This window comes from Antechinus flavipes, chromosome 4 (genome assembly GCF_016432865.1).
Source record: "Antechinus flavipes isolate AdamAnt ecotype Samford, QLD, Australia chromosome 4, AdamAnt_v2, whole genome shotgun sequence".
NCBI classification, from domain to species: Eukaryota; Metazoa; Chordata; class Mammalia; order Dasyuromorphia; family Dasyuridae; genus Antechinus; species Antechinus flavipes.
Genome location: NC_067401.1, coordinates 357,405,138 through 357,419,437, shown reverse-complemented (window position 1 = coordinate 357,419,437; position 14,300 = coordinate 357,405,138). Strand labels below are relative to the sequence as shown.

The window sequence follows — 14,300 nt, the reverse complement described above, 5'->3', positions numbered from 1 at the left end:
CTGCAGTGGCGGGTTCCAGCGGCTTTGATAGAGGTGCAAACATTTTGGGGAAGGCGGAGGGGGTGGGGTGTGGGTGTGGGTGTGTAGAGACTTGGGAAGGGAGGGGGAAGGAGGGTTAGAGAGGGGAATTTACATGAAACAACCTCGCGGGATCCCACTGGCGGCAATTAACATCACAGGCTTTCCCCGGGCCCAGTTCTGATATGGCCGCGGCCAGCCAATCGGTCCCCAGGGCCAAGCACATCAAAGGGTGCTCCTGTCCAATCAGGCATGTTCCTTCTTCCCAGGGCCACATGGGCTCTATTTATGGGGGGCATAATTACTACTCCTAAGACCAGTTTCTGTCTCACGTACCGAGAGTTCAAGTGGAATTCACTTATTTCCCCCTCCCCTTTTCCCTGACCCCCTCCCCCAATTTCTATCTACCCACTCCCTTCCAAGTTTGTAGCTGTGCGCTGGGAGACTTCGCAGCTCCTTCCAGCTCTGAGTTTTCTTGCAAAAGTGACAACCTGGTATAGCTGAAAGTGGCTCTCGGAGAGTGAGTTGGACCGTTGCGGGGTGGGGGAGGGGTGGGGGTGGGGGAGGGGGGGGCAGAGAGTGAGAGGATGAGCTCCCCCAACACCGAAAGCTCTGGGAAGAGCCTGCAGTACCGAGTGGACCATCTGCTAAGTGCCGTGGAGAATGAGCTGCAGGCTGGTAGCGAGAAAGGAGACCCCACAGAGAGTGCGCTGCGAGTCACGCTGGAGGAGAATGAACTCTGGCTTCGCTTCAAGGAGCTCACCAATGAGATGATCGTCACGAAGAACGGCAGGTAAGGGATGTAACTCCGCATTTCCATCTCCCGACCTTCTTAATCCAAATTCTCTTCTTGCACTAGGCCCCCAGCATCCCCAACCTTCTATTTCCTGTACAAGGACTCGATTACTGGTGCTCTTCCTTTGCCATCTTTTACTGACCTCTGGGGTTCTTGGCCAGATTTGCCCAAAACAGTTGAAAGGGGTTCGAATGCCAGTTTTGCTATTACTTATTTGTGTGATCTTGACCCAGGCACTCATTTCTCTGGGCCTCAGTTTCCTTCTCTGTAAAATGAGAGCATTGAAGATTAAATAGTCCCTGAGGTCCCATCCAGCTCTTAAATATCCACTCTTGTGAGTCTGTCTCTGATTAATTCAGGGTAAACTCTCTAATTTAGAAGGCAAATTTCTGCAGTCTGGAAACACATGGGGAAAGGCTGTGAATATGCACCTTAATTTCTGGGAGGGGAAATCTTTTACCTCCCTTTTTTTTTCTGGGAAATATTGGTCCTTCCATCCCCCCAGCCTATTCTTTTACACACACACACACACACACACACACACACACACACACCCCACTTTAGTTTGCAGATTTGTGCTGTGCCTCAAGAATTGGTTAGCTTGAAAGGCCAGGGCCCTGAACTAATAAGCATTTATATTTTCTCGACCATATCTTTAGTCATAAGTGTTATAGGAATATCCAGGAATGTATCAGGAAGTTTTCAATACTTCAGGAACTATATGGAAATGCTGGGTTTCCTAATTTTCAGTTCTCCCACTTCCTTTCCTCTTCTACTTTCCGGTTCCCTCTACTTTTCCTTCTCAATTACTAAAATTTTCCTGTCCCACCTTTTTCATAATAACCCTACAACCAGTCAAGAAATAGGAAAAAGCTGAGTCCCTTTTGCTGGGCCCTTAAGATCATCAATTTAAACATTTAGAACTTGCTACCTACTTGGGACAAATTTCTCTGAGCATAGCAAACAACTCCATTTCTCCTTTCCCTTTCCAACCCCATTTTCCTTCATCTCCCGTTTGCTTCTCCTCCTTTCCAGGAGAATGTTTCCTGTGCTGAAGGTAAATGTATCTGGCCTAGATCCCAATGCTATGTACTCTTTCCTGCTGGACTTCGTGGCTGCAGACAATCACAGGTGGAAGTATGTAAATGGAGAGTGGGTGCCAGGGGGCAAACCAGAACCACAGGCCCCGAGTTGTGTCTACATTCATCCAGATTCACCAAACTTTGGAGCTCATTGGATGAAAGCACCTGTCTCCTTCAGCAAAGTCAAACTCACCAACAAACTCAATGGAGGGGGGCAGGTAGGTCCTGGCCTCATCTTGACAGACTTTTGGTGAGAAGTGAGTCCTAAGCTGAAAAGGTAGAAGAATTGACACAGGGGGCCACCCAGTGATCAATCTCTTCAGGCAAAAGAATCCTGCCCCTTCTCATTTCTGATTGAAGATTTAGCTTCTTATTTATATGAAGTTGATAACAAGAAAACTAAGTCTCTCTAAAATATAGATGAGCAAGATAAGAGGAAAAAGAAGCCTAATTTTAAATATTATATGTGCGGTAGTGGTTACTCCATTCCCACCCCATAAGTAGATTTCAGGAATCCTAAAGTTAGGGATATGTATTGAGTTTGATTATAAACATTTCTTTTAGTAACACTAAATGTTTCCTATAACATTTACAACTTGAAGCTTGTTTCAACCTGTGGTAAATAAAAAAGTTTTCTAATTTTTTTTTCCTTTTGTGCTTGGGAACAGTTACTGGAAGGCTGTTTCCTGCCAAGATGCAAAACAAATCTAGGTTTTTAAGGGTAGCCATAGCTATTATGGAGACTTCAGGTCTTAATTCTGCCAACCAAAAATAAGACTTTTCTGATTGTCTTTCATTGACTTTAATAGTGTTTGTGTAGCATACTCCTTTATGAAAAGGTTGTTCTTTGAAGCAGCATAAATAAAAATACATTGAGAGGTATTTATTTATGTGATAGAACATTTTTTTCACTTTGATTTGGAATGGATCTGCTATGCTTGGGATATGGACTCTGGGTTCTGAAATGGCTGTCTTCCTCCTAAAAGTTTAGTATCAAGTGAATGACTTCTCTTTCTGATGAAATTGTTTTCTTCACCATGCATTCTAATGGAGGACTTCTCCTGCCTTCCTCAGATCATGCTGAACTCCTTACACAAGTATGAGCCCCGAATCCACATAGTGAGAGTCGGTGGGCCCCAGCGCATGATAACCAGCCACTCTTTTCCTGAGACCCAGTTTATAGCAGTGACTGCATACCAGAATGAGGAGGTAGGAAGGACTATTCAAAATTTCTTTGCTTCTGAGATTTCACTCTCTCAGAAATTTGAAACTTAGAGCTCCCTACAAAAAAAAAAGAGGAGGGGGGTAAGGGGAGGATGAGAGGGAAGAAGAGATAAGATAAACAGCAAAAAAAAATGGATTATCTTTTTAAAGGGATCATATTTGGTTCTGCTATTTGGGCAAATATATTTTGGAGTAAGGGAGAGAGGGAGACTGAAATTTATTCTGTTTAAACTTTTAAAATTTTAAAAATTACCTTTGGACTAATATTATAGTTTCAAAGCACATGAAACATATTGAGTGCTGTGGAAGATAGGCTTAAGAAAAATAAGAGGGAAAGGAGAGGAAAAAATCTAAAAAGAAATAATATAATAAAGTATGGTTCTTGATCTTTGATTTTATAGCTATAGAACTCTTTGGATGAAGAAATTCTCTGTATTAAAGTAGTCTATAAATCTCTATCTTCTAATCTTAGAGAGTGGTTTAAGGGGTTAAATGATTTGTCCTTGATCAGCAGCAAGTATCTTTCAGAGGGCAGCACTTCTCCTCAGGGCAAAATGTCTATCTAGTAGGTTCTTCATTATTATCAAATGAAAGAATGTATGTAAAACTATTTATATATATATATATATATATATATATATATATATATATATATATATATATATACACACACACATATATATATATGTATGTTAAATTGCATTATGTTGTTGTTCAGTCATTTTTCAGTCATTCCTGACTCTTTGTGACCCTATTTGGAGTTTTCTTGGCAAAGATACTGGAATATTTTGACATAATCTTCTTCAATTCATCTTACAGATGAGGAAACTGAGGCAAATAGGTTTAAGAGACTTCCTCAGAGTCACACAGCTAGTAAGTGTCTGAGCCCAGATTTGGAACTCAGGAAGATGATGAGTCTCCCTGACTCTAGGTTGGGTTATCTAACCATTGTGTTACCTAGATACCTAAAATGCTATATTAGTATCAACAAATATAGTTGTACTAACACTAAAAGTAAATAGTAAGAAAAGGTTGGGGTTTTTGAGTTTGTAGAATTAAAAAATGACAACGCATATCATTTCTTTAATTTTATCATAAAGAGTAGCATCTGTCATTGAATTGAATCGAAGCTATGTCATTTGGCACTTGTGGGCAAATTATTTTACTCTTCTTAGTTTCAATTTCCTCATCTGTAAAATGAGAGGGCTTGGATTAGATTATGGCAGATATCATTCCTCCCAGCTCTAAACGAATGTAAGTTAAGATAGGTAGAGAGGGTAATCATAATTGTCCAATGAGGAAAGAAGATTGGAGCATCTTCTTTTGACTGGAAAGGAGAAAAAGCCTTTCTGTCCAAAAGAGAATTCTTTGTTTGCATAGTTTGGGATAAAATCTTGGACAGGATTTAATAGAGATGCTAACCATCTCTGTTTCTCTGACAAAACTTAGACAACAAAAGATGTCCTTGAGATCTGACAATTATTTAACAAATGTACATGGCCAAATTAGAATCTAGCAGAGAAGATGGAGGTTTTATCATGAAAGTCTCATTTGACATTGTATGTACCCAAAAAGTAAGTCTGAGACTATTAAACAATTAGATGTTTTTTTGTAAACTTATTGCGGTGGATCTTCTTTAGAAAATGACTTTAAGCAAACTCCATCTATGAATGATACTCCTGAAAATTTTCTTTAGAACCTCATCATTTGTCACAGAAGACTTTCTCATAAAAATTGAGTATTATATTTGCTGATTGTTGATCTTTTGTGGGGTATTGTTTAGTACTAAATTTAGTACTGGGGCAATGCAAAAGTATATTAGCAAATTCAATTTCTTGTTGTTTTTCAGATCACAGCTCTTAAAATTAAATACAATCCATTTGCAAAGGCTTTCCTTGATGCAAAGGAAAGGTGAGAGAATTCCTACTAACCATGCCCACTCAGCAAAGTATACAGAAGCTCAAATATTAGTTCTATCAATATTCCTTGGAAGAGTTTTCTTTTTTGATAAAAATTAAATTTGTTTTTACAGAAGTGATCACAAAGATATTCTGGAAGAATCAGGAGACAACCAACAGACTGGATACTCACAATGTATGTTCCATACTGAGCTATTGTTTTATAATACACTTTGTTATTAAGTCCCAGGAGATGGAGATAGAGCTAGAAGTCAAGAAAAGTAATTTTGGGATCACTGAGTGAAGGCAGGGTATGAAAATTGTCCTTCTGAGCACAGGACACAGGGACTCCCCCCTTCCCCCAGCTTGTACTGATTACCTCTTTAGTTAAGATGAACACTTCTCAGACTTTGTGATCCTATTTAGATAGGGAAGTTATACTTGATCAGGGTTACGTTATTATTCACTTCTGCCTCATTGCACATATATACAGAAGCAGCTTAACAGGTGGGAAGAATCAGGGTCAGAAAAATGAAAGGAGAGAGAAAAATAGATAGACATTTCCTAGGAGCTTCAGAATCTGGCTCTCTTGTGGGGGAAACAAAAGACAAATGTACATAAGCAGGGTTCACTTCTAATAAATGGCTTTAGTGGTAAATGTCTTTCTAAAACTGGGAAGACAGTTTTGGTTTAAGGTAGTCTAGTCTTAAATGTTATTGGAAGTTCTAAATCCAGTTCCAAGTCGTTTATAGGGTCTGGAAAATTGCTCTGCTCTGCACCTAAGGTAAAATTGAATTGGACCAGACTTTCTGGGAGATCAGGGGTAGCTTAGCAATCAGAAGTAGCCTCTCAATGGCTGTTAGGATAGGTAAAAGATTAGAATTTGACTTCATACTCCTATTCTTTGGATACTCTCTTTTTGGGGCAGTGAATTCTAAACAAATAGGACACTCTTTATACAACTACCTTGGACCTTGGGACTACTATGGGTATATTAGGAGAGAATGTTTTCCTGCCTCTAGTAATAAAGGTGTATCACTATTCCCTGTATATAAAACGGAGATCAGAACTTTTTGGAAAGTACTGCATACAGGCGAAGCAATAAATGAATGCAAAGTTTGAGGATTAAAAGTAATGATACTTTTGGAACTATCAAGATTATGACCAGTAATTTCAAGTGGTAGAAAGATGATTTAACAGACACAACACATTTCTGATTTAAAAAAATTTCTCTTCTTTCTGAATATGTAGCTGTTTATTATCCTATGGTAGTTACTGAGTCTCTTGTAAAATAACTCAGCTATTTAAAGTAGATGATAAACACACTGGGACCACAGATGATCTTTCACATATGTTTTGAGTATATTTGCTTCACTCACTTAGATACTGTCTAAGGAACTGTTCTTAGCTTGGTAATTGTGAGCCATTTGCTTATGCAAATTAATTGTCCTGTTGTTTTTGAAACAAGAAACTATATTTTTCAAAAGGAAATGGAAGGAAAAATGGATTTTAAATTACCGAAAGGTGTGTTTGTGTGTGTGTGTGTGTGTGTGTGTGCGCTGTTTGAGAGAAAGACAGAAAGAGACAGAGAAGGAAGAAAAAAAAGAAGGAGGGAGGAAGGAAAAAGAAGGAAGGAAAGAAGAAAGAAAGAGGAAGAAAGGAAGGAAGACACATGAGGAAAGAAAGTATTTGCAGGATCTTTCCATCCTCAGGTCTTGAAGGCACTATTAACATGTTTCCTGGATTTCCAATGATACAAAGAGAAGGAAGGAAGGAAGACACATGAAGAAAAAAATTATTTAGGGGATCTTCCCATCCTAATCAGGTCTTGTAGGCACTATTAACATGTGTTTTGGATTCCCTAAATTACAATTTTTTTTAAAACCGTAGATCTTTGAAATGTCTATTAAGGTATGGATAGATGTGGTCTGCATTTTTAGTGCCAAAATCACTCGTACTTACAAACATTAAAAATCACTTTTCAATATAAGAAAGATTTAAACTCTGAATTTTACTGTATGATTGTTTCCAATACTGAGTTCTTGCTTTTGTACTCAATACATGAATTTTCTGATTCATTTTTACTTTCTATGTAACTAGACTGTTAACATGAAAACTGATCTGAAGCTATTTCAGGGGAAATAATGAAGGAAGGAGATCAGCAGTCTGAGGGAAATATTTACAAAAGAAACACAATTTAGTGAGCAAAATTATGTATTTTACAAACCAATATAGAACCTATGGATTTTTTTCTCTTCCCACTTTCTGACTGATAATATAACTAATATAATAGTTACTCAGTATTTCTTGCTCATAGTAGGAGGATGGCTTCTTCCTGGAACTGGTACTCTTTGTCCACCCACCAATCCCCATGCTCAGTTTGGAGCTCCTTTGTCACTCTCTTCTACACATGGCTGTGAACGGTACCCCACACTGAGGAACCATCGATCATCTCCCTATCCCAACCCTTATACTCATCGAAACAACTCTCCAAGTAAGTCTGATGTCTGTGATTAATTGGTGATGACCAAAAGAGCACGAATTTTGGAATGGCTGGCCACAAGCACTAAGAACTCTTTTCCAAACACTTATGACTGAAGTTTGAGCTGCCTTCTGGCAAGGGAACAATTGCACACAGACATGGACCTGGGAGAGGGAAGAGAGGAAGGGGGGATGAGTAAGATAATTGCTTATGCTTTTCAGCTATTTAACCTAGATTTCAAGTATGTCCATGAAACCTGCGGGTGTCAGGGTATCTTACTCATGCAAAATAAAAAGAGATGGAAAATGATTAATGAAAGTCACCCTAAGTTAGCCTAGAGTGTGAGTTCTAGAGCACCTCTTCTATCAAGGGTTAGACCAAAATGAGTAACACTTACCATATAAAATTGTTCTCTATTTTCACCACCCTAGGAACATTTACCAACAGCATGAAGTGGGCAGTTAGACTCTATATGAATTCTTGGGACCTTGTTAAGGGAAGAATCACATCAGATACAATACAATAATCTTTCTATTCATCCTTCCTTCCTTTTGTTTTGAAAATCAAAATAAAAACCAGACTATTTGAATATAAAAATAAATCAGTAATAAATCAAAATAAATCAAAAAATAAAAACCAGGGATTCTCTCTTCCAACTAAAACTCAGCTTAAACCTGTGAAGTTTTTTATCCTTTTGGAAATGGTCTCTGACGTACAGCAAAACTTGGATTTCAATACTCTGCCCTCTCCTCCTCTCTGAAATTGTGTATAGTATTATATTTCATATATACTACTTAATGCAGGAGCTCTGAACTTTCTGTGTGCCGTGGATATATTCTTAGAATTTTTTTAATTTATAAAATAAATTATATAGGATTAAAAAGGAAACTAATTATGTTGAAATCCCAGTTTAGAAATATTTTTAAAACCAATTCATGGACCTCAGCTTAAGAATCCTTGATTATTGTAAAGACATGGATTCTGCTGATTTCATATGTAGCTTTTTTATTTTTTCAACTACATGTCCTGAAAAATAGGGTTGATATGGTTTCCCCCTTACCCGTCAGCATCAGTAGATCAATAACTTTTTTGTCACTTTTGCTTTTTGACCCAGGAAAGTGCCTTTCCCCCTGACACTGCTGACTCAATTCACAGAGGAGAATAAGTAAAGAATGATAGGTTGACCTGGTTCCTTTCTACTGCCTCCAAAGTAACTCCCAATAACATCTGTTATTGGCTTTAATGATCATACCAATAAGAAAAACCTAGTTGTGAGCATGAAGTGATACCTCTATTATTATCAAGTTAGCCCCTGAAAAATATGGCAAAAGAAACTAGATGATATTTTTAAAATACGTCTGCCTTCCATAGTTGACTGAGTGCTTTTCTTTCTCTATTTTAAATTAAAAAAAAAAAATAAGTTCATAGTCCTAGGTCTGAGCAGCTATGTAGTGTAGTGGAAGAGTGCTGGATCTGGAATCAGGAAGACTCATCTTCCTGAGTTCAAATGTGGACTCACACACTTACTAGTATGTGACTCTGGGCAAGTCACCCAACCCTGTTTGTCTTAATGTTCTCAACTGCAAAATGAGAAGGAAGTGACAAACCATTCCAGCATCTTTACCAAGAAAATCCAGATGGGTTCATGAAAAATTAGATATGACTGATCTAGATCTGGAGCCAGAAGGGATTTCACAGGTGCTCTAATTCAATACCTTAATCTCACACTTAACAAACCTAGACCTAAGAAATTGAATTGACTTGCCCAAGATCACTCAGCTGTCAGAGAGAGAAAGTTTATGCCCAGATTCTCTAACTCTTTTCAAAGCTTAGTAACCATCAACAAAAACATTTAAAGAAAATTTTTTTTAAATACAGCATAAAAAACTCAAGCTTTACATGATTTTCATTTATATTTTAAAATTTAATTTAATTAGCTTTATTAAATTAAAAGCAATAATTCATGTTTCCTTCCAGTTCTTATGACTTGCATCAGATTTTGACTCCGGTTGTGGTTTTATTTTGCCAAAGTCTTTGTTCTAATATTGTTACTTATTCTCTGTTGCTTCATTTCTCTTCTTGTATTTCTCTGTACTTATGTGTCATTTCTTACCACTCAATATTAACTCCTTCTTATTGATATACACAATTTCATTATGGAATCTTCTCCCCCAACTAAGTAGTTTTAGGTATGTAGAATATTTTCTCTTCTCACCAAATTGTCTGACTATATAGAGCTTACCACTTCTAAATATGCGTCTTCCAACATTTAATTTTTTTCTAAGCAAATAGGATTGGCAAAGTCTCAAACTAGTCTATTAGCATTGTCATAGGACATAAACAGATAGCTCTAATGTATAACAGTAATTTAATTATGATAATTATTAACATAATTGCTTTGTTTAGCGTTTTAAATTTGGTATCAAGTTAATTTTTTGTTTAGGAGATATCCCAGTAATCTTTTTTTTTTCCTCCTGCAAATTCCCTAGCCTATTCTGACAATTCTTCTGCCTGTCTGTCCATGCTTCAATCCCATGATAACTGGTCCAGTCTTGGAATGCCCACCCATACCAGTATGCTGCCCATGAGTCATAGTACTGGCACGTCTCCAGGTTCTAGGTAAGAGTTATATTTATATTTCTTTAGAGATTATACAAAATCATGGTTTAGACCCTTACTGGTTTATATTGCATGAATAATGAAGCCATGCTTTTTTCATATGTTAGGAGGGAACTAGAGTCTCCTTTCTGGTTACTCTTTTCGTTGGCTTAGTACATGCAGAGATGAACAACAGCCAGGAACCACTTTCATGCAGGCTGCAGAGCTGGATGGAGATTGGGGGGAGAAAGTAGCTTTCACCTCATGCTATAGTCCACTTTCAGGTTTCAGGCAGGGCTACTTTATGGTGATAGAAAAATGTGAAAACTTCTCCATTGTCATTTAAACTTCTAACATGCATGCTTTTTTTTTTTTTTTAACCTCAATTATTAATAGAAAATCTCACTATGTGGCTCCTGTTCTGGAAGAGTTAGTAGGTAGAATTGGTTTAAGTGAAAGAAATAGTGAAGACATTTGAGAGGTGGGGGTGGACTGGAAGAAATAAACAGAAGATATGTTGATGGAAGTGATGCTAAGTACTTCAAGACCTCTGCCTGGGGAAAGGACTTCAAATTCAGAAATAAATATAATTATTCTTGAGATCATTAATGACTATAAAGGGCATTAATTTTTTGAACTAGAAGGTGACCTAAGTTCCCCCTCTCATTTTTTTTTCAGATGAATTAACCCCCATTCATTTTACAGATAAGGTTTCAGGAAGATTCTAAGTAATTTATGTTCAAGATTATATAGCTAATTAGAGAAGATTTAGGGGAAATTCTAGCCATGTGTGAAAAAGCATGTTGTGGAAGAGAGGGATTAGATTTGTTCTGTTTGCCCCCAGAAGCAAAACCAGAAGTAGCAGGGGGAAGATGAAATTTTAGTCTTGATGATAAGAAAAAAAATAAAACAAAATTTCCCTACAATTAGAACTATGGGATCCTCAAGAGAGGATGGGATCACATCCTCCTCCTTGGAGCTCTTCAGCCAGAGACTGGATAATCAGTTGTCAAATATATTATTGTGGAGATTCTTTTTGTATGTTTGCTGAGTTCACATCTGACTTCAGACATTTATTGTTTGACTCTGGACAAATTGTTTAACTTCTGTCTGCCTCAGTTTCTGTCAGCTGTAAAATGGGGGAAATAATAGCACCGAGCCCACAGGGTTTTTGTGAAGATTAAATACAGATTAAGTTAAATTAAATGAATTTGTACTTGACACCTAAGCAAGGGTATAGCAAGTGCTCTTTTTCCTTTTCCTTCTCCAGCATCCAAGTTTCAAAATTCTGTGATTATGGCTTCTACCTCTGGGAGCTTTCTACTGTGCCAGCAAGCTCCCTTTTAAAAATTACTCATATATATATACTCAACTGTAACGTCCTCAGTTGTAATATAGTTCAGGATCTATATATTAGCCATTTGTGTTTCCCTTTAGTACTTATGACCAATGTCTTTGGACATCTGCTGTAGAGGTAGGAAGAGAACCCAACCTCCTGATTCTTAATGCAAGCTACCATGCTTGAATGGCTTTTACTGTGGGTAATTAAGTGCACAAAATAACATTGGATTAGTCTTGGTTCATTATAACTCTCCTTCATAGGCTAAGAAATATTTTCATGTAATTTGATTGTTAAAGGATACAGCACTGAGCATTGGGAAACTTAGACTCTTCATCATACAGTTCAAGATAATCTACAATCTGGAACCATTCTACCTTTCAAGATTTTATCTTTACAGTACACCCTTTTATGCTCTTGACATTCTATACTAACTAATTAAACTAGATGGACCAACCATTTCCCCCAGACTTCCTCTGTCACTGGGAGATTTTTCCTACTGACCTCTACATTAAGAGTTATCCATTCCCCCTAGTTTTTCCAATCATACTTAATTTAAAACTTGATGATAAGAAAAAAAATAAAACAGAATTTCCCTACAATTAGAACCATGGGATCCTCAAGAGAGGATGAGATCAGATCCTCCTCCCTGGAGCTCTTCAGCCAGAAGGCCTGGGGCCTGGAAAAATCCTTCCCACCCCAAGCTGGTAAAGGCTTTGCCTTTCCCTCTTTTAACAAAGTCTTTATGTCTCTTTCATATTCCTCCCCTCTAAATTATAAGGTTCAATTGAGTTGCAAATATTCTATCTCCTAGCCAGTAGAGGCTTAGTAAGTATTTGTAATTTAATTGAATTCATCAAACGCTTATTGTGTATGTTTACATAGGAACTCTAGATTAGTCATTTGTGCTTTAGCTCCTTTACTTGCTAAAGAGGAATAAAAACGAGACAGGAGTAGCTTATTTAAGGAGAGATATAGTCCTGGAAAACCTGAGTGCTAGTTTTTCCTCAGACACTAAATCTATCTCTGTGCATGTAATAATCTCTTTTAGCCTCAGTTTCCCCATCTGTAATGTAGGAGTAATAACAGCACCAGCCACAGTGGGATGTTGTGAGGGTCAAATGAGAAAACAAAGCATTTTGCAAACTTTAAAGTGCTATACAAATGTTAGCTTCTATTATTATTATAACTGTGCCTACTTTTCTCTATCACCCTGCTTTGAAAAATATTTTGATGGGCGAGTTCTTATTATTATAAAGAGGATTTATTGTTGTTGTTTTCCTTGTCTAAATGTGCTTTTCCTTTTAGTGGCCGGCTTCCATGCTCTCTTTACTCATTCAGGTTTTTTTATTCCAGTCAGTATCCTAACTTGTGGTCGGTGAGTAACAGCACTATCACACCAGTGGCTCAGTCAGCAGGGATGTCCAATGGGCTGGGAGCTCAGTTTTTGCGGGGCTCCACTGCACACTACCCATCCCTGCCCCATGCGGTTCCAGCTTCCTCTTCCTCTGGATCTCCATTGTATGAAGGCAGTGTCTCAGCCACAGATATCCCTGACAGTCAGTATGATGCTTCAGCACATGCCCGCCTCACAGCCTCATGGACACCTGTATCACCACCTTCCATGTAAATAGAGACACTTAAAAAAAAAAAAAGTTGCACAGACTTTCTGTTGTTGTTTCCTCTTGATTCCCATGGGCTGATTTGGTCTACTCCTAAAGGTCTTTCTTAATGGTTCAGGAAATAAAAGGGGTAGAAAGAATGCTGGACTACATTTAAAAGGAATGAAAGCCAGATTGCTGTTTTATCAAGAGTATGAAGTCCTCAATTCTGGGAAAGAGGAGCAGCAACTCAGACTTGGGCTTGGACTTGGACTTCTTTTCCTGTCATGGGGAATTGGATTTAGGACAAACATACTAACCATCCCACTTTTACCTAGGTTTGTTTGACTGGGACTCAGAAACTTCATGGACACAAGATTCCACTCCATATTTGCTAACAAAATCTGGACAACAAACATAACAATTCCCATATCAGTTCACCATTGATCTTTAGTCAGTGAGGTATTTAAGTATACTTGTTCCTCTTTAAATGAACTGTTCTTTTCCATTTAGTTAAAAAGAAAAATCAGTGTTATTTTGTATCAATTTCCAGGTCACTTTGTATATCAGTGAACATAATGGTAGTTGAGCTGTTTAAAGACAGAGTAAATTGATAGTTGGAAACAATATTAGAATTGCACAAGATTTAGTTGAACTGCAAAATTTGGGAATTCTCAGTCCACTAGAGTGTTATTATTTTAAGCATTTGCAATTATTTGTATAGTTAGATTATGCCACAACTGTATGCTTATATTCCCTTTTCTACTAAAAAAAAAAAATCAAAGACAATCAGCCGGAAATATTTCCTGCTAAATAAAGGCAATATGCAAATTTTGGCTGCTCTAGTTGTTATTATGTAAATCTAATTTCTCACCTTTTAAGGTGAGTTCTGCTATTTGATTGCAGAGGGTCATAAGATACTTTCAGACAACTCCCCATTCAGCATTTCAAGCAGCTTTGAATCATTAGAAGATAAAGGAAGCAAAGTTCTTTGTAATATTTAATTTTATTTCAAGTCTCCTATTTTAGTTCACATTGTAATTGTTTTGCACATCATAGCATGAGCCAATGTGGGTATTAGACCAATTATGCACAGGACACAATTAAAGTTACTGAGAGGTGAATGTGAAGCTGGATTATGAAGTTTACTAGTTTTAATTTTAACCTCCTTTCTAACATGGACCTCTGTATTATATTTTAATTTTAAAATTCTGTCATTAGAAGAAAATGCAATGGAGAGATAAAAAAAATTAAAAGTATCT

At 37.4% G+C, this 14,300-nt stretch overlaps 1 protein-coding gene across 2 annotated transcripts; it reads left to right on the top strand.

Annotated features, from left to right (window-relative positions):
- The first annotated feature begins 605 nt into the window (after positions 1-605).
- On the top strand, positions 606-13,461 carry TBXT (T-box transcription factor T). Of its 2 annotated transcripts, XM_051993656.1 has the most exons (8): positions 606-811; positions 1,850-2,114; positions 2,971-3,105; positions 4,970-5,031; positions 5,153-5,214; positions 7,336-7,512; positions 9,990-10,119; positions 12,794-13,461. In XM_051993656.1, exons 1-8 carry the CDS (start codon positions 606-608, stop codon positions 13,065-13,067), a joined length of 1,311 nt encoding a protein of 436 aa, XP_051849616.1. In that variant the 3' UTR covers positions 13,068-13,461. The 2 variants fall into 2 exon arrangements, with proteins under 2 accessions (XP_051849616.1, XP_051849617.1); XM_051993657.1 differs by lacking the exon at positions 7,336-7,512.
- The last annotated feature ends 839 nt before the right edge of the window (positions 13,462-14,300 follow it).